Here is a 19,292-nt window from a genome sequence, read left to right as displayed (position 1 = left end):
ATATACCAAATCCCATGCGCCTCCTGTCCAGCAACATACATCGGACAGACTAACAGAAGAATAGAGGTACGTGTAGAAGAACATAAGAACTCAGTACAGAAGAAAGATCACACATCTTCACTAGTACAACACATAAACACTACGGGACACAACATCAATTTTGAAGGTACAAAAACAATCGCCAAAATAGAACATCTCAATAGCAGAATAATCAGAGAAGCCATTGAAATAGAAAAACACCCAGACAGTATGAACAAGCGAGACGACACCTCCCGCCTACATGCCATTTGGAAACCAGCATTGATAGACAAACGAATTTCAGCAAACAAGGATTTAAAAAACCAACAAACAACCCCAAATACCACCAGCCCCAGCAAGACTCATCCACACCCAGAACAAAAACTCTCCCACACAGAAGACAGAACAAGTCAAGCAAAAGTGCTATCACCCAAGCAGAAGAACGCACACACGAACCTGACTGACCCATACCAGAGATGCATGGCGGGTCCTCGAACTCGGAGCCAAGCCAAAGCTCTGGAGGCCACTACACAGCCCACTCCTCAAGACACCAAATCACAACACTCAGGATATTACGACACAACAAAAAACCCCACCCATTCAGAACACACCCCACCCAATCAGAAGACAGCCACGCCTCCAACCAATCGGAAGACAACCACACATCCACCCAATCAGAAGACAGCCACGCCTCCACTCAATCAGAAGACAACCACGCCTCCACCCAGTCGGAGGACACCCCCACCCAATCAGAAAGCAGCCACGCCTCCACCCAGTCGGAACACAGCCCCACCGGCAGTTGGAAGGAAAGGAACACAGACCACGCATTGCTCCTGAAAGCAGCAGGAGGAATACTCCGGCCTGATGATGACGGATGGGATTTCGTCGAAACGTCGCCACAACTTTCTGAAGATGAAAGGAACGCGAGAAGAAACCCGAGACTCTAGACCTACATATATATATATGTATATATGTATATATATGTGTGTGTATATATATATATATATATATATATATATATATATATATATATATATATATATATATATATATATATATATAAATTTAAATAATTTAAATTTAAATTTAATAAATTTATTGGAATCCCAGGTGTAGACATTCAAAATCAGTAAAAAATAAAACGATGAACTCGGGGATGTAAGAAAAAAGCCTTCTTTATTGCTGAGCTTTCGTCAGCTAGCTGTTGACATAATCAGAACAAGGGCTGAATGATAAGGGAGCCTGTACCTACACTTATATGACAGTTATAACGGTCAAGGTGTGGAATGTGAGTATGGCATGCTCGTAACACGCTCGCATATAGTCACGGTGGTTCCAGCTTCGGTGTAAAAAACAAATACATGATGAAGACCACAGAGCCATTTGACTCAGAGACACAGCCATGGCACGCAATTATGGACTCCCCAAAATCCATAAGGTAGGAGTCCCTTTAAGACCCATTGTATCCTTTAGGGGTACACCCACCTTTGGCCTAGCAAAATGGCTAAGTCTAAAATTCCAACACCCAGTTGATCAATCTACAACCACAGTAACATCCTCTGAGGATTTTCTAACAAAATTACATTCAACAAGGGTGAACGGTGATGAGATCATGATCTCATTTGACATATCTTTATTCACCTCTATTCCCCAGAACCTAGCTATCTCTGTTTTTAGAAATTACAAAAAGAAGAAGCACGACAACCCAATTCTCCTAACACAGAGGACTATATCCAGTTACTAGGTTTTTGCCTTCAAACTTACTTTACTTTTAATAATGTCATATATGAACAGGTAAAAGGCACACCCATGGGATCACCCATCACAAGCATAATTGCTGAAGCTGTTTTACAGGATCTTGAACTTGTGGTAATGTCTGATTACTGACCCAGATTTTGGGTCAGGTATTTTGATGACACCTTTGCAATCATCAAACGATGTGACACCGCCAAATTTTTACAAAAACTTAATTTATCCAAACATCCAGTTCATAGCAGAGAAGGAGAGCAATAACACTACCTTTCCTAGATGTAATGGTTCACCGCCATCCAGATGGCAACCTTTCAACCACAGTTTACCATAAAACCACACACACCAATCATATCCTGCACTATCAAAGCAACCATCCTATGTCACATAAAATCAGCTGCATAAGAACACTATTTAAAAGGGTCACAACACACTGTAGCACAGAGATAGCAAAAACCAAGGAGAAAGCGTATCTCTACCACATATGCAAGCAAAATGGCTATCCATCCAGCTTTATCCGACGCTGTTGCAAAGATAATGTACCACGTTCAGACCGTAATTCACCAACTACCACAACTTGGGCAACAATCCCATACATTAATGGAGTTTCTGAGGCAACCGCTAGAATTCTCGCACCATATAACATCAACGTCGCACACAGACCCAATCAAACCTTACGTTCCAAGTTAATGCACCTCAAAGAATTATTACCCACAGGCGACTTATCATCCATTATCTACAAAATCAACTGTAACAATTGCCATTGCAACTACGTTGGGGAAACATCTAAACGACTCAAAACCAGAATACACAAGCACGTATTGGCAGTCAAAAGACAAGAACAACGTTCCCAGGTGTGGGCCCACATGGCTGAACATGGCCACACCTTTGATTTCAAAGGAGCAAAAGTCATGTCTCAAGACTCCACTAAAGGCGGCCGTCTATTAAAAGAGGCTTGGCTGTCTGACCGCCACTCAATCAACAGGCATAGTGACTTATTACCACCATATCAAACATTTACAACAATACAAAACATCTAAATGTTTCAATGCAATCAATAAATACACAAAAACACTACCCCACCCACCTGCCAAACACCATATCAACACAACAGATGGGTTTATTTCAACACAATCTATTCCAGTTGATCTAAATGTGACAGAATTCTAACATAACCATGATGGTTTGCACAACCATACCACCATGACATTCCTGCACATAAAACCACCACTTCTGACTACATGATCCAAGACACAAATCCAACATCACAAAACAACCACATGCAACAAAACAAGCACACACAACACCCAAACAACAGAGTACTGAGACCACGACCAAAACAACCCTAACAACGAAACCTGACTCACCACATGCGATGAAACGAGAAATGACAGTCCAGATTACACATCCCACAAAATCACTTACAGCTGACAAACGTAAGACCTGCCTTCATACAAACACACCAAGCGACCGTGCACAAGACAGGCATGCTCAGCAACCTCACACCAAACTTGAGATCCAAAAGACCCAATCATGCAACAGAGCCGATCTTACAGCAACCGGGTAAGAGGGTGCGAGGGTGGGCAAGGACACAAGGACATCTGCTTTCTCCCATAACAGAACCAGACCCACAGCGACCTTCCTGGCTGTACATCGCACAAGGAATCTACCAGTCAGCGCACAACTGCGCGCGGCATGACGCGGCTTATGCGCCAAACAGCTGTTAGGCGCGACTTTTGAATCTCGACCAGAGAACGGCTTTTACACCGAAGCCGGAACCACCGTGACTATATGCGAGCGAGCGTGTTATGAGCATGCCATACTCACATTCCACACCTTGACCGTTATAACTGTCATATAAGTGTATTATGGGAACTGGTTGTAAGTTAAGGACTATGTACACCTAAAGTCACAGCAATAGGCCTCGAAGCTGGTAGCCCAGGCATCCCCAACCCCTGGTCCGTGGACCAGTACCAGGCCACGGCATGCCAGCAACTGGGCCGCACAAACAAGCAAAGCCCCATCCGCGGGATGCAGGCTGCACACAAAACCACACACTCTCTGGTCCATGGAAAAACCCCTCTTCACGTAACCGGTCCTTGATGCCCAAAAGACTGGGGACCTCTGCTGTAGCCCATTTTTTGGTGTCCATCCTCAGCCCCTTATATATTTATTTTAATTTTTATTTTTATTTTAATTCCATTTATATCCCGCCCTTCTCCGAAGACTCAGGGCGGCTTACAAGCTTAGCAGTAGCCTTCATTCTATGTATATGCCTGCTTATTAGGGCTTTCACACACACCCCAAGCGGCATTATTACAAAGTCAGCTTATTGCCCCCAACAATCTGGGTCCTCATTTTACCTACCTCGGAAGGATGGAAGGCTGAGTCAACCTTGAGCCTGGTGGGATGCGAACCTGCACTAATTGCAGGCAGCTGGTGTTACTTAAGGAGGCATTAGCCCACTGCTCCACCAAGGCTCAAGGTAGTCCTCGACTTAAAACAGTTCATTTACCAGAAGTTACTGTTCAAAGTTACAAGGGCACTGAAAAAAAAGGACTCACGGCCGTTTTTCAAACATATAACAGTTGCAACATACCCAGGGTCATGTGATCAAAATTAAGACTTGTGACAACTGACTCATATTTATGACGGCTGCAGTGTCCCAAAGTCACGTGAACCCCCTTTGTGACTTTCTGACAAAGCAAAGTCAGTGGGGAATCCGGATTCACTTGTTACTAACTCAACAAATGACTCACTTAGCAATTGTGGCAGGAATAGTCATACAATGGGGCAAAACTCACTTAAGAAATGTTTCACTTAGCAACAGAAATGTTGGGCTCAATTGTCGTAACTTGAGGATGACCTGTTAATTTATTAGAGGGTTCAAATGATTGCAGAATGTCCTTCATCCCGTTGCTAGCAAAATAATGCTTAGATTGCAGCCTCACCTGGGAGGAAGGCGGGCAGATAGTCAAGATGACCTTTAGAAAAGGCCAGGAAACACAAAACATTTCCTGATGCACACTGAATAATCCTTAGGATCCTAAGCAAGATAGTCGAGAACTGGTTGAATCCATAAGATTCTGTTGTCTTCACCTTGGTAGATCACAGGGTATGGACCTGTGATGACAGATGTTGCCAATGAGCAATATAGCCTCGCCTCACTCTAGAAGACCTGGAGGCAGCCATTGTCACCACCTTCCTGACACGTGGACGGGTTCCACGTGAGGACGATGAGATATTGTGGGATTCCCATTTTGCTAAGGATCTTCCACACTTGTCAGGATCAACACAGTGGAAGGCCTTTCTATAGTCAATGAAGCAGATGGTGATTTTTGTGTGTATGTGTGTTTGTTGGCTTTTTCAATTATTCAGTGCGTATCAGGAATATTTTTTTGTGTTTCTTGGTCTTTTTTAAAGCCAACTTGAATATCTGCCCCTCCTCCTCCCATGTGGGGCTCTAAGCTAAGCGTTAATTTTGCTAGCAATGGAAATGAAGGACATTCTGCAATCATTTGAACCCTCTAATAAATTAATCTCCTTTGGTATGTAGACTGATCCCATACAATCTGCCATAATTAATCAGCCAGCCAGCCAGCCAACCAACTTGCTCCTCTAATGCTCCATAATCTTCACTCAATAGACATCAAACTCCAGATTGTAGAAGCCTTTTCTAGAAGAGCCATGAAACAGTTTCAGATCAAACTTTTTACCACAATCACTTCTGAGACGGTATTTCCAGCAAACTGGACTCTCAAACTTTCTTTTAAAAAACCAACAGTGACCTGGGATAGTGACATCTGCATAAAACCTCTCGGCGATCCAACACCTTGGTGAGCCAAAGTAAAACAAAAGTAACGTCAAAATTTCAGAAGTTTAATTTTTGACTCCTCCCATCCTCTCGTTGGCACAAAACTGGGAATGAAGACATACTTTGCAGTTTTGAGTAGAAGCCAACACCACCCACCCCGACCCACTGTTTGGCGTTTGGCAGAGCCACATTCTGTAGGCAAAGGAAATGGAAAGCTTTCTCACATCTTGGCTCAGTAAGACAAGGTTGCGCTCTCAAATCCTGGGTAGCTCCAGGGCTGATGCTGTTTACTAGCAAGATCTTTTTGTCTGCAGGGCGTGACAACAGCCAAAATCTAGATGCAAACTTTTCAAAGAAACGACAATCAAGGGGTGGAAAGCGATGAGTCCCGAAAGCGATCCCAACTGAGAAGGGAGTCTGGAACATGGCCTATTTGTTTGTCCACCTATTTGTTTGCAGATCCCCCACCAAGTCCAGCCTTCCTTCCTCTTTACTAGAGAAACTGCCTGTTGTGTCCAAAGCATGAAGCACCACCAAGGAAGCTGTGAGTTGCTGCTCTTCTTTTCAGGAATCCTGAAGGTTGTTTTCGCTCAGGAGGATTTTCTCACCAGGCTTAAAGGCTGGCATGCCTCGGTAAGGGCAGCTGGCGCAGCGGAAGGCGTCCCCCAGGTAGCACTAGAGAGAAACAAAAGTGGCATCTAAAGAAGGCGAAACCACCAGGCAGAGCAGCCAGACTTCAGGGCGATTGATGCCCTTAAGTGTAGGAGACTACCAGGCTGAGCTCGGGGGGGGGGGGGAGGGGGGGGTCAAACACATCACCAGTTTGGAACCTCTACGCCCCTGAAAGAGACCTAAGTCCAGCCTCCCCCTGCCGACACTTGAAGTCCATTGACTCCTATCTGGCGCCAATTCACCTTGACCCTCGGTAGTCCAGGGTTGTGTGTATAGGTTGCGTGGAATAAACCTGTAGTACTTTTGAACCCTATCCTGCCTCCTGGCTTCTTGCACCTGACATTAATGACAGGATGGGGGAAATAAAAGGGGCCAGATTCAGACTCATTGAAGATCCAAAAGGCTGCTTATGTTGTTCTTGTTTCCTCCAAGGAGCCATCAAGAGACCTGATTTTATGCCACCCGGACTCACCTAGCGGGGGGGGGGGGGGAGGGTAGCATAAAAATAAATAAACAAATGAACCAAATCCATAAATGAATCAGCATCTCATTACAGTTGGGCAGAGCGGGTGTGTTCCAGGTCCCTTCTATTAAAAGGCTGTCATCTTCTGGGAGCGAGGGAGGGGGGCCTTCTCTGTCACAGCCCCCACCCTCTGGAATTGTCTTCTCACCAGAGAGAGGGTCAGCGTCCTCTCCACTGAGATTGTGAAAAGCCCTTAGGACGGGCAGGCAACCTTGGCTCTTTTATGACTCATGGACTTCAACTCCCAGAATTCCTGAGCCAGCTGGCTCAGGAATTCTGGGAGTTGAAGTCAACGAGTCATAAAAGAGCCAAGGTTGCCTACCCCTGCCTTAGGACCCAGGCCTGGGATTAACCAGGGGGAGGGAGGGGGCTCTCAGGCTTCTAGTTCGGCTGTCTTTATTTCATTCAGTTTACATTTTTAATTGTTTTAATTTAGTACAGGCAGTCCTTGTTGGCCACACTTGAGACAAGAATCACAGCTGTCATTTGTGCCGGTTGTTAACAGGGTCACCAGGTGACCAGGCCTGATTTGACAGCTTTTGTGGTGGAGATTAAGCAAATGTTGGGGTCAATAAGCAAACAGAGCAGGTCTTAAGCGAATACCACAGTCATTAAGTGAACACATTTTTAGCCAATGGGCATTTTTTTTTGCTGAATACCAAAAAGTAAACTGGTTTCTGGCAAAATAAATAAATAAATGTAAATTTCAACCACGTGTCCCGTGGAATGCTGCAATGGCCGTAAGTGTAGGCCAGTTCCTAAGCACCGATGGAGGAGAGTTGTTAGAACTCTGAAACTAAACTGTAAGTAGCTCTGGAGAGGTCCGTTGTAACCGCTGTTGAAAACTACCTATATGATACCGTGTAAGCCACTCAGAGCCCACGGGGATAGGTACCTCTATTAAATTTGATAACTAAATGAATAACCCAGCTAGAGAAGGAATGAGAGGAAGACTGTCACACCGCTGCTGTATCAGGTGATTGATGCCTCCAGATGCCTCTCCACACAGAGAAGGGTGTGTAATCCTGAACCTGCTCTCCTGGATCTATATTGTGTTACAGCAGCAAGATCCAAAATCCACCATGCTCTAATGTGCATGTCACACATGCAGATGATGAATGTGGATGTTGGCTACCGATTCCTCACATCAAAAGAATTATAACTTTAAAAAAATCTAGTCAATTGTTTGAAATGCCATCAATCAAACTCGTGAATGAATCAAACCCAGCATCTGTTAAAAACAAAAATTAAACTGGAAGCATTCTAATGGGAAAGGCATTTCCTTCTGTGAGAAAATAAATAGCATATTCTAAAATAGCATTTCCTCCATATTTCCTACTTAACTAAAAATACATAAAAGCAACAAATAAAAATGAGCAATGGCCTATTTTTTCATTAATAAAAATCCTTATTCTATGCAGCTGGCATTATATTCTAATTGCTGTTAGACTAAACAATGTCTGGATCAAGACTGGAAACGAAGTTTTTACATTGCCACAGGCAGACTTTGGCTGTGCATTTCTCTTCTCCTGCTCTAGTTCTTCAGCAAGGCCGCAGGTGCTATAGAGAAAAGAGATGCGGTAAGTTTAATATACATGAAGACATTGCCTTGTCCTTCCAAATCCTCTCTGCCAGAGGAAACATCTACACATATCTGTCTTTCCTTCTTTCTTTTTCGCTCATTTGTTTTCAAAAGAGGAAAACTCCAGGAATTGCCAATTTAATGTTGTCAATGTATGTACTATTAAAACCCTCCCGTCTCTTTGTTTGTAACCTTCAACTGTGTGAATTGGTGCATTGTAGGACAACAATTTTTGAATCAAGGTAGCTCAAATGGGCTAACTTAAAAAATGCATCCAACATCAAGGACTCATTACTTCCATGGGATTGAAATTTCAAGGACTGTACAAATTTCAAAGTTGTACAGGTAGTCCTCGACTTATGACCATAATTTATGTTGCTAAGTGAGACATTTGTTAAGTGAGTTTTGCCCTACGTTATCACCTTTCTTGCCACAGTTGTTAAGTGAATCACTGCAGTGGGTAAGTTAGTAATGCAGTTGTTAAGGGACTCTGGCTTCCCCATTGACTTTGCTTGTCAGAAGATTGCAAAAGGTGATCGCATGACCCCGGGACACTGCAACCGTCATAAATATGAGTCAATTGCCAAGCAACCGAATTTTGATCCCATGGGAATGCTGCAATGGTCATAAATGTGAAAAATGGTCATGTCACTTTTCAGTGCCGCTGTAACTTTGAACGGTCACTAAATGAACTGTTATAAGTCAAGGACTACTTTCATTGTCAAAATTGTGGCCGTTGCAGCATCCCCGTGGTTACCTGATTGTGGTTTCTGATATTCCAGCAAGCTCTCCACAAAGAAAGTTAATGGGGAAGCTGGTAGGAAGTCAGAACTCATTCCAGTTCCCACCGTTTTTTGTCCACCTGCAGTCATTCTGTTATCGCTTTAAGTAAGCATCTTGGAAGGGATAATCTAATGGATTATGGGTCAACTAGTATTTAAACAAGTCCAGCTCCTCATTTAACACCAAATAAATGTCTTCACTCCATTGTTAAGAATAATTTAAATCAGGCTTTCTCAAACTTGGCAATTTTAAGATGTGTGGGCTTCAATTCCAAGGATTCATTCTGTCTGGGAAATTCTGGGACTTGAAGTCCAGACATCTTAAAATTGCCAATTTAAGAAACCCTGATTTAGAAGGCTTTCACAGGATTGCAATCTAGTCTCTATTTTCTAGATGCATTTTCTCTGCAGCATTTTTCTTACCATGTTTCAGGTGTGTATGTACAGGTAAGTCTTTGACTTATTTTAACACTCACCAATTCTTACAGGCTTTCCTCTTTCCAGATTCCTTACAAGAAGGTGCTTTGAGAGATGCTGGATCTGGCTTTTTCAAATCCTCAGGAACCAGAAGCTCATCTGAATCCAGGAGATCCTGAAGACAATAAGGACCCATAGAAAACAAATCCCAAAACTATCCTTGATCTACAGCAGACATGTCAAACTCGCGACGTCATCTGACGTCGTGCAACTTATCGGGAGTTTTGCCATTGCTGGCAATGGGGTGGGCGCGGCTTCCACATGACGCATCCGGCCCATGGGCTGGCAGTTTGACACCCCTGATCTACAGGAAGCAAAGATGCCTGTACAGGTAGTCCTCAACGTACAACCACAATTGAGCCCAAAATTTCTGTTGTTCAGTGAGACATTTGTTAAGTGAGTTTTACAACCTTTCTTGCCATAGTTGTTCAGTTAAATGAATCTGGCTTCCCCACTGACTTTGTCAAAAGGTTGCAAAAGGTGACCTTGGAACACAGCAACGGTCATAAGTATTAGTCATTTGCCAAGGATTTGAATTTTGATCACATGATCATGGGGATGCTGTAAAGGTTGTGTGAAAAACGGTCATAAGTCACTTTTTTCAGTGCCGTTGTAACTTTGAGCTGTCACTAAATGAAGTGTTGTAAAAAAAAGTGTTGTAAATCGAGGACTACCTATAGTTACATTAAGGGCCTCCTCCCACCATTTGGCGGAGTTTGTTACTAAACGTGTAATATTGCTGAATAGCTTTGAAGACTTTAAAGAAAAGCAACAGTATTAAAACAGAGCTCTGCTACTATCAAAATAGGGGAACTGTATAAAATCTAGATTTTGGGGGAATAGATAGATAGATAACCTTTACTGTCATTTTTTACTGTGGGCAGAATGGCACACATTAAAAATGAAATTTAGTTGCTTGCTCTCAAAGTGTAAACACAAGTAAACACTTGACATATAAAATAGTTTTAAAATTCCTCTCATATGGAGCTGCCAACCTTACTCTTTTTTCTGGCTTAGGCGATGGCTCAGGAAAAATGTGAAATACAGAAAACATAATGTTACAAATCAAGGCAGAGCATCACTTTCGGTGAGGTTGTCTGGCAACCTTTGGAGGGCCCCTTCTGCACCTACCACGTCCTCATCATCCATGTCGTTGGCAGAAAGAGTCCAGAGTTTTGCAGCCGTGGGATCCACCCGTGGTTTTTCTGAAACAACCAGTTGACCACAGAGAACACAACTGTAAAGATGATGTCATAAGCCTCAAAAATTCTTCTCGGTCCTATGATATGAAACCATCCGGGGGACTTTTGATATCTCAGAGCTAAGATTTTGGAAGACAATGTATTCTTTAATGGTCCATTTAAACAAAAAAATTATAATCAGGGAAAGTCTGATCAGTATTATTCTTTTCCTCTGAAAAGGCTCAAATGAGATCTATAACTGAGACAGGACCTGTTAATCAACAGCCAAAGGACCAGGCTTCTGAGAACTAGTTTGTTATGGAGGTGAAGGTGCTGCACTGGGAGACTGGGAGTTGTAGTCACCCCTTAGGCATTGAACCAGCTGGGTGACTTTGGGCTAGTCCAGGGGTAGGCAACCTTGGCCCTTTTATGACTCATGGACTTCAACTCCCAGAATTCCTGAGCCAGCCATGCTGAGGGGAAAGGGAAAGTTTCCAAGCTGAGCCAGGCTGGCTCAGGAATTCTGGGAGCTGAAGTCCACGAGTCATGAAGGGGCCATAGTTCCCCCATGCTGGCTCAGGAATTCTGGGAGTTGAAGTCCACGAGTCGTAAAAGAGCCAAGGTGGCTTACCCCTGGCCTAGTCAATTCTCCTAACCCAACCCACTTTACAAGGTGGTGGTTGTGGGGAAAATAGGGAGGATTATATTTATTGCCTTGATCTGGACAAAATAATGGTGGGGTATACATTTAATCTCAATTTACCCATAGGATGATTGCTACAGATAGGCTTAAGTAAACCTGGGGGGGGGGGGGAGGGGGAAAATCTGAGAAGACAAAGCCTCTCTGTTTTTCTTACCAGTTGTTGATTTCTTGACAGTGGAAAGCTTGAGCTGACTTGCAGATCCAATCTCAAAATTAGGCTTTTTGCCTTCTAACTGAACGGCAAGAATTTCATTGCATTGCGGATCCAGATGCTTCTGGATAGCCTGAATTTGTTCTGAACTTAAAGCATCCTTCTGCAGCTGGATAGCAAGGGGAAAAAACAAGTTACTTTACCAGTTAATCCAGCCAGCCAGGAAAGACCTGAACAAGTGCTAATTATTATCCATGGTGGCTAATTACAAACACAATAACACTTGCCGTTATTAAAGGAAGATTTTTCCAGAGGCCTTTTTGCTTACTCACTAGGTAAACCCAATCTTTTGATTCTCAAACACATTTTGTTATTTCCTTTGAAGTACGAACTGAGATTATAAGGTATGCTGTATTGCATATTTTATATATATACTTCTATCAAACAGCTTTATAAAGCTGTATTTTTGAACGACCGCATGAAGGCCTCTTCAAAGCGCAGTCTTTTAAAACAATCTCTTTGAAAACTCAACATCAAAATGCTTACCTCTTTTACCTCAACCAATCCAGAGAGTGTTGCGATTGTTTGTAGCTTGCTTACTGTCTTGAGTCTGTCATTACCTGAGAAATGCAATAGGTAGCAAATATCCATAAATAAAAATAAGCTATGAGAAAAAAGAACCTGAGATTTTTTTCAAATCACTCCTGATAGAATAAGGTAAAGGTAAAGGTTCCCCCGCACATGCGTGCTAGTCGTCTCCAAATCTAGGGGCCGGTGCTCATCTCCGTTTCAAAGCCGAAGAGCCAGCGCTTGTCCGAGGACGTCTCCGTGGTCATGTGGCTGGCACGACTAGACGCCAAAGGCGCACGGAACGCTGTTACCTTCCCACCGGAGTGGTCCCTATTTTTCTACTTGCATTTTTACGTGCTTTTGAACTGCTAGGTTGGCAGAAGCTGGGACGAGTAACAGGCGCTCACTCTGTTACACGGCACTCGGGATTCAACCCGCCAAACTGCCGACCTTCTGATCGACAAGCTCAGCGTCCTAACCCACTGAGCCACTGCGTCCCTGATAGAATACATGGATTTAATAAAGGAATGCAATAGGATCAGGCTTCTCTTAGGTACTTTCACAATTTTCAGGGAGCTACCAAAGTTCCTATGGTTCACGTTCGTGTCAGAAGCACCAAGGTGTTTTCAGGGTGAAAGGATCGGTCAGTGAGGGATCCCTAGTTGGAAGCGCCTTTCGTGTCTCCACTAATGTGCCCACCAAAGTGGTACCTACCGATCTACTTGTGACTGGGCAGTTTTGAACTGCTAGACCGGCAGGAGCTGGAGCGAACGATGGGAGCTCACCCTGTCACCCAGCGGCAATCGAGTCTCGAACATGGGCTTGCTGATCCTCAATCTAGGGTCCTAACCACATGAGCCATGGTGCTCCTGTTGATCTATTTGGTCTATAATTCTTATAGGCAATCTGATTTATTCAGTCGGCCATGATAATATGATTAACTGTATTTCATTTCCTTCACCACGATTCACAGAAAAAGAGTTGTGTCAGGAAATTAGAGGAAACCTGAAGAAGCTTCAAGGATTCTTCGCAGCCCTCACAAATCTCACATTAACTGCACTACATTGCTTTCTTGTCTCAACTGAAATTTCAGGTTTTAATATTAAGATGCTAAATAGCTTGAAGTGATATCACCTCTAGACCCCTCTCAGCTCATTTGTAGTCAAATTGTCATTTCTTTGTTATTTATTCCTACCTCACATGCAATTTTCTGGTAGATACAAAAGAGGAAGCGCTTTCAATTGTAACACCAGCACTATGGAGCCCACACAGACCCATTTTCAAATGTGTGCTAATATACTGCTATAATACATCGTATCTTAATCTGCTGTCTTTGTTTTCACTGTTTAAATGTGACTGATTTGCTTTGTACTGTACCTGAATCTAAATGGTCTGGAATCATTTTCTTAAAATAGAGAAAAAAGAAATAAAAAATAGCCACAGTATTACAGGAGATGGAACTTAGGAGAGGTGAAATCAGTAGGGGTACAGTTCTGGAGCCAGATAGTAACAGCAAGAGTTATTTCAAAAGCTGTTTCTCGCTGTCCAGAATGGAGGCTTGTGACTGGATAAAATTACACACTGTCCCTCTTCAAACCGGTGCATCCTGGGCTACACATGGTCTCAGTCAGTGACAGGATTAGATTAATTCTATTTGGCCCAAAAACTAATGAAAGTCACACCTGACTGTTCGTTGGGAGATTTTCCAGTAAATCTCACGGTTACTGAGGCTGAACTGGAAAGCCAAAAACAGGTCTTGGAAGAGACAGTTGTAGCCCACTTGCAGGATATTGTTAAGAAAACTCCATGGATGTATCCAGGTAACCATCAAAAGTTGGGCTAAACTCAAGAAGAAATGAGTTTATTTCCCCCCCCCCCCCCCGTGTTTTAAATACAAGTATGTTTAAATCAGCCAACCCTGTACTGGCCTTTATTCTCCGCAGGTATAAAAGTGGGGATGGATTAGATGAATAGAGGCCCAATTAATGGACAAAGGTAAGAGAAAGACTAAAAACTTACCTGTTTTGGTGGTCACTGCTTCTTTCAAAAGGACACGACCTCCAGGCTTCACGATCCGAGCTATTTCAGCAAGCACCTCTGCGCTGTGCTGCATTAGACTGCCAGGGACCAGCCCCGAGAGAACCACATCAAAGCTGGACTCTTTGTGGGATGCTGAGAAAAGAAAATGGTAGGCATATACACGTACCTACTTACCAGTTTGAGTATATGCACGTACCCATCATGCTAGCGGGGGAATTCTGGGAGTTGAAGTTTAAACAGCTTAAAGTTGCCCAGTTCAAAAAACGCTGCTGTAGTTGCTGATGAATTAGATACAATGAATAACTGTTTGTGGAGTCAGAATGACTTTGGAAAAGCACTTCCAAGTGGCAATGCTGAAAAACTTTGTGGAGTTTGATTTCCAGCTTGTACAAAGTGAGGAAACGTCCAGATTCCTTTTCTGTACTCTCCCAACCAAGGACCCTGAATTGCCTTATTCTGTGCCAAATATTGCTGTGGAAGCTGTAATTGTGTTCCACTTTCTGAGAATGTGCTTTGCCTGCTTTGATTCTGGCCTTTCTGGATGAGACAATTGAGCCTTCATCTTCAGGTGAAACTTTTACCCGTCAGTTGAACACAGCTTGCTTTGAGTTTGATTCCTTTACTAGGCCTCTTAGGTTAAGTTATGTTATGGCCACATTCAGTTCCTTGACCCCTATATAAAATCAGGCTCTACAAGGTTTCTCTGGTAGATCTCTGATTTTTAATGTAAAGATCTGCCCTCCTATCCAGAGCACATCCTCAACTCCAGAATGTGCCACTGCCTTTCCCCCTCCACTGCACAGATGAGGCTTCAGGTTTTATATGGATATTATCACAATGAGCTTTAACCTACATTTTATAAGGTTCTTTTTTTTAGCTCATGTTATTTCTTTGGTAACTTTCTGTACCTATCTGCATTTATACATTTCCCTTTTTCCTTCTAATGTGTGGATAGTTACCTAAAACTTCTTTGGATCAATCTGTTCAGATAGAAAAAGGAATTTGTTTTCCTATATTTGCAAAGTTAATTATCATTATTAACTTTGACTTGTGAACATTGCCGTGTAGTAATACGATAAGATGAAACAGACAGGGGGTGAACTGGATTCTCTCTCTTATCAGTAAATTTATTGTGGCCGTGCACTGTTAGAGGGTTGTATTTTGGATAGACTATTTTAATTACTGTTGAATAAAAAAGCACCCCTGATAGTCATTTAGGGTTTCTCTCTGCTGTCCTAGACTAAAGGAATAATCTCAACACAGAATGTCTGAGCAGTTTTTACCTGTAACTACCAGTACTCATTTAATAACCATTAACTGTGTTGCTAAGCAACATGGTTGCAAGTGAAACACCATATGACTATGCCAATTTACATCATTTTTGCTAATGTTAAGCAAGTCATCAACAGTCATTAAGTGGGACATCATGTGACTGCAATTTTTTTTTAAATTCCATTTATATCCCGCCCTTCTCCAAAGACTCAGGGCGGCTTACAAGCTTAGCAGTGAGACTGCCGGCTTCTCTAGACTTTGCTTGTTGGAAGCTGGCTATGAAGTGCAAAAATAGCAGTCACATGACTGTAGGATCCGGCAACAGTCATAAATGTGCACTGGTTGCCAAGTGTCCAAATCTCAATCACATGACACCAGGGATACTTCGACAGTCACAAGTTCAAAGACCTGCTATGTCTCCTCATTAGGGACAGCATAACTTTGAACGGTCATTAACCAAGTACCATCATGCATACGTTTTCTAATGTATTAACAATAATGAAGAATTCTCCTTTATAAATGGAACATGTTATCTTTAACTAAAATATATTTACCATGATAATGAATACTTCTGAATACTCACAGTAAAGCAGCTGATTGACGTTTTCTACAGAAATATGACTTTCAGCTCCAATAACTGCTTGAACATCCTGGACAAATTTCTGGAGTGCCTCGGGAGGGGCGTAACTATCGCAAACCACAGCCACTTGTTCACCAAGAGAGATCCCATACTCTGCCATGCTGGAATTAATTCAAGATCTGAAAGCAAGCAGATATTGTTCCCTAAAATAAAAAAGACAAAACATAGCAAATAAAGGTTCAAATTAATACAATATTTTTGAGGAACTCTGTGAGTGCATTCAAAAAAAGCTTAAATTTAGAAGGCATCATGTTGAGGAATTGCATACTTTTCAATTATAGAGAGAACTAGAAAACACTGGATGAAATATTTTACAAGTAGTTCACATTTAAGAACCAGTTTTTAGGGTGTCAAACTGCTGGCCCACGGGCCAGTTTCATCATGCTGAAGCTGCACCCACCCCATTGCTGGCAATGCGAAGGGTCGCAACACGTCACGTGACGTGTTTGACACCCGTAAGTTTAATGGTCAAAGTTACAATGGACCTCTGCAGAGCTGCTTACGACCTAATTTCAAAGTTCCAAAAGCCATACACATCCCTGATCATGTGATCCCATTTTTGGTGGGTTTTGGTGGTTTCTCACCTTTATTTCTGCCACATGGGGGAAAATGGGAAGACAGAAATGAGAGAAGGGCGGTATATAAATAAAATAAATAAATAAATAAAATCCGAGGGAGACAGGCCATTAATATGAAATATGAACAAATAAACGGATTTGCAAGATCCAGTCTGGGTCAGTCACCAGGTTTACTGTTTATAGGACAGTCTCTTTTCTGGCTCCAGTTACAGTCAGCTACAATTATTCTTAACTATTCCTATAAAGCTATGCTGCTTAACACAGAAAGCCTGTTTTATATGCAAATGGAGGTTTAAGGGGATAGAGCTATACCTGTGTTAACAGCAATTGCAAGAGGATGACAACAAGGATATATGTTGGAAACTGCTCAATTCTTTTTCAGTGCCCCCAAAATGGCATTTTTGCCATTATCCGCAATATAACTGCCAGTATAAAATAGTTTTAGCTGTATTTCCTTTTTCGTTCTGTCTTTATTATGTCTTGTGCATACCATAAATAGGGGGTGATGTGATAAATATGTTGATTCAATCTAAAATCATAGCCCAAAAACTACAACAGTAAAAAGGAAGCCTTACAGAGCATAGCACAAAAGCCCGATAGAAAGAAAAGGCTCTGCGATACTTATTCAAGAATAAAGTATTTATGTTGCTGGGTCAGAATTTGATCCCTGACCTTGAGAGCAGAATTTGATCACTGTCAAGGATGCAGAATCATAGTGACCAGCCAGCAATAGATTAATATAAAGCAATCTCTGCATTCTGGGAAGTCAGCTAACAGCAGTGCAATACATATTTTATTCTAGATATTGGCTCTATAACAGATAATAAAACATGCCTTAAGAATTTCATTTAAATTTGACCTTTAATAGCATAAGCTATTGTAATAAGTCATTATTTTTAATTTTTTTTCTGGACAACGGTGGGCAAGGCGTCATAGTTAATGTACGATACTTATGGGCACCAACTAAGGGGTGAGGAGGGAAGGGGCTGCCTTATTCAAAAGCAACAGACACTGAACCCTCTCCCCAACTCCTTGTCCCCTCCTTTTCCTTCAGCCAAGCCTAGTTCCAGGAACATGCCTAAAATGTAGGAAAATAAGAAGGGAAATAGCCAGTTTGGTCTGGTGCAGGGGTCTCCAAACCTGATGACTTGTGGACTTCCAAGTCCCAGAATTCCCCAGCCAGATATGTGAACTTCAACTGTCAGAATTCTCTAGCCAGTTCCAGTAACATGCCTAAAATGCAGGAAAATTAAGAAGAGGAATAGCTAGTTGGGTCTGATGCAGGGGTCTCCAAAGTTGGTGACCTGTGGACTTCAACTCCCAGAATTCCCCAGCCAGATTTGTGGATTTCAACTCCCAGAATTCCCCAGCAGCATGGTTGGCAGGGGAATTCTGGGAGTTGAAGTTCAGAAGTCCACTAGGCTGGAGACCCCTAGTCTAGTGATTAAGGCACCAGCCCAGAAAGCAGGAGGGCGTGAGTTCAAGTCCCGCCTTGGCCATCTTTAAATTAAACCTTTAAATGACGCCATCTTTAAATCCTCTAAGAGGCTCATCCAGCTGTGCTTCCAGGACCCCCGGGGGTTCCCCCAAGCCCCCCCCCCCCGGCTCTGAGAAATCAAAATTATTTACCAGATATTAAATATTTTTTCCCCCAAAAAAATTTAAAGCAAGGTCACTCTTCTTATCGGATTGAACAAGCCGGCCTGGTCTGATGAGTTTGGGGTTTTTTAAATATTAACTGTATTAATTGTATTGGAATTGGGCTGCATTATTTAATTCTTTTTTTAACTTTTGTACGTTGTATTTTTACTGTATTTGCCCTGTACACCGCCCTGAGTCCTTCGGGAGAAGGGCGGTATAGAAATTAAATTATTATTATTATTATTATTATTATTATTATTATTATTATTATTATTATTATTATTATTATTATTTGCGTGAAAAATACGGCTTTTCCATTTTTTTAAGTTTTCTAAAGATCAAAACTGACGCTTTCGTAGCGAGATTCAAACACTCCCCCAGCCCTAAAGACAGACCTCAGCCCTCTCCTTTCCAGCCCAGAGAGCGATTGTTAAAAACACGTCGGAAATCCTGAGGAAAAACAAGGCCGAGCGGGGGATTAAGAGGGCCGGCAACGGTCGTCCTAACTAACCGCTGACGGCGCGCGTTGCCCGGCCCACCTCTCGGGGTTGTAGGGCGGGGGTCTCGGACAGTCCCTTGAGCTCCCACAGAAAAGACGAGAAGGGAAAGTCCTCCTCGGCGCAACGCCCCCGCTCTGCCCTCGCCTACCGGTCGCCCCTCGTGCTTCTCGGCCCGGCAGCCGTCCTGATTTTCTCCTCAGCTGGGCCTGCCCTTTTCAAAGATGGTGGCGGAGCACCGGTGGAAAAGCTGCTCCCGCCCCCCTCGGCCCCGCTTCAAAGATGGCGCTTACGGCACCGGGGTTCAAAATGAGTGAGCAGAATCTATGATTGGGTGGAGACCGCACGCGGGGGAAGCCGGGAGGCCTTAGCCTATCGCTGGCGCCTCTCTCCCTCCTCCCC

General features: G+C 42.9%; 1 protein-coding gene across 5 annotated transcripts; it reads right to left on the bottom strand.

Annotated features, from left to right (window-relative positions):
• Window positions 1–4,258: 4,258 nt before the first annotated feature.
• On the bottom strand, window positions 4,259–19,262 carry CIAPIN1 (cytokine induced apoptosis inhibitor 1). 5 transcript variants are annotated; one of them, XM_081335869.1, is made up of 9 exons: window positions 19,042–19,262; window positions 16,118–16,317; window positions 14,242–14,394; window positions 12,199–12,272; window positions 11,656–11,821; window positions 10,749–10,822; window positions 9,617–9,732; window positions 8,267–8,336; window positions 4,259–6,256 (listed from the first exon to the last, which is right to left on the bottom strand). In XM_081335869.1, exons 2-9 carry the CDS (start codon window positions 16,272–16,274, stop codon window positions 6,146–6,148), a joined length of 921 nt encoding a protein of 306 aa, XP_081191995.1. In that variant the 5' UTR covers window positions 16,275–16,317; window positions 19,042–19,262; the 3' UTR covers window positions 4,259–6,145. The 5 variants fall into 5 exon arrangements, with proteins under 5 accessions (XP_081191995.1, XP_081191997.1, XP_081191999.1 ...); XM_081335871.1 differs by having other exon boundaries at window positions 18,905–19,088; XM_081335873.1 differs by having other exon boundaries at window positions 16,118–16,293; window positions 19,042–19,071.
• Between the last annotated feature and the right edge of the window lie 30 nt (window positions 19,263–19,292).

The sequence above is a fragment of the Vipera berus genome, assembly GCF_964194415.1.
Source record: "Vipera berus genome assembly, chromosome: 10".
Taxonomy (NCBI): domain Eukaryota; kingdom Metazoa; phylum Chordata; class Lepidosauria; order Squamata; family Viperidae; genus Vipera; species Vipera berus.
This window is presented reverse-complemented; position numbering and strand designations above follow the sequence as displayed.

Coding starts and splice junctions, on each gene's coding strand:
- CIAPIN1 (XM_081335869.1), bottom strand. CDS start 16,274: ATGGCAGAGTATGGGATCTCTCTTGGTGAACAAGTGGCTGTGGTTTGC. Junction 14,395..16,117: donor CGTCAATCAGCTGCTTTACT/GTGAGTATTCAG, acceptor TTCTTTTCTCAG/CATCCCACAAAGAGTCCAGC. Junction 6,257..8,266: donor CAAAGTCTGCCTGTGGCAAT/GTAAAAACTTCG, acceptor GTTTCTCTCTAG/TGCTACCTGGGGGACGCCTT.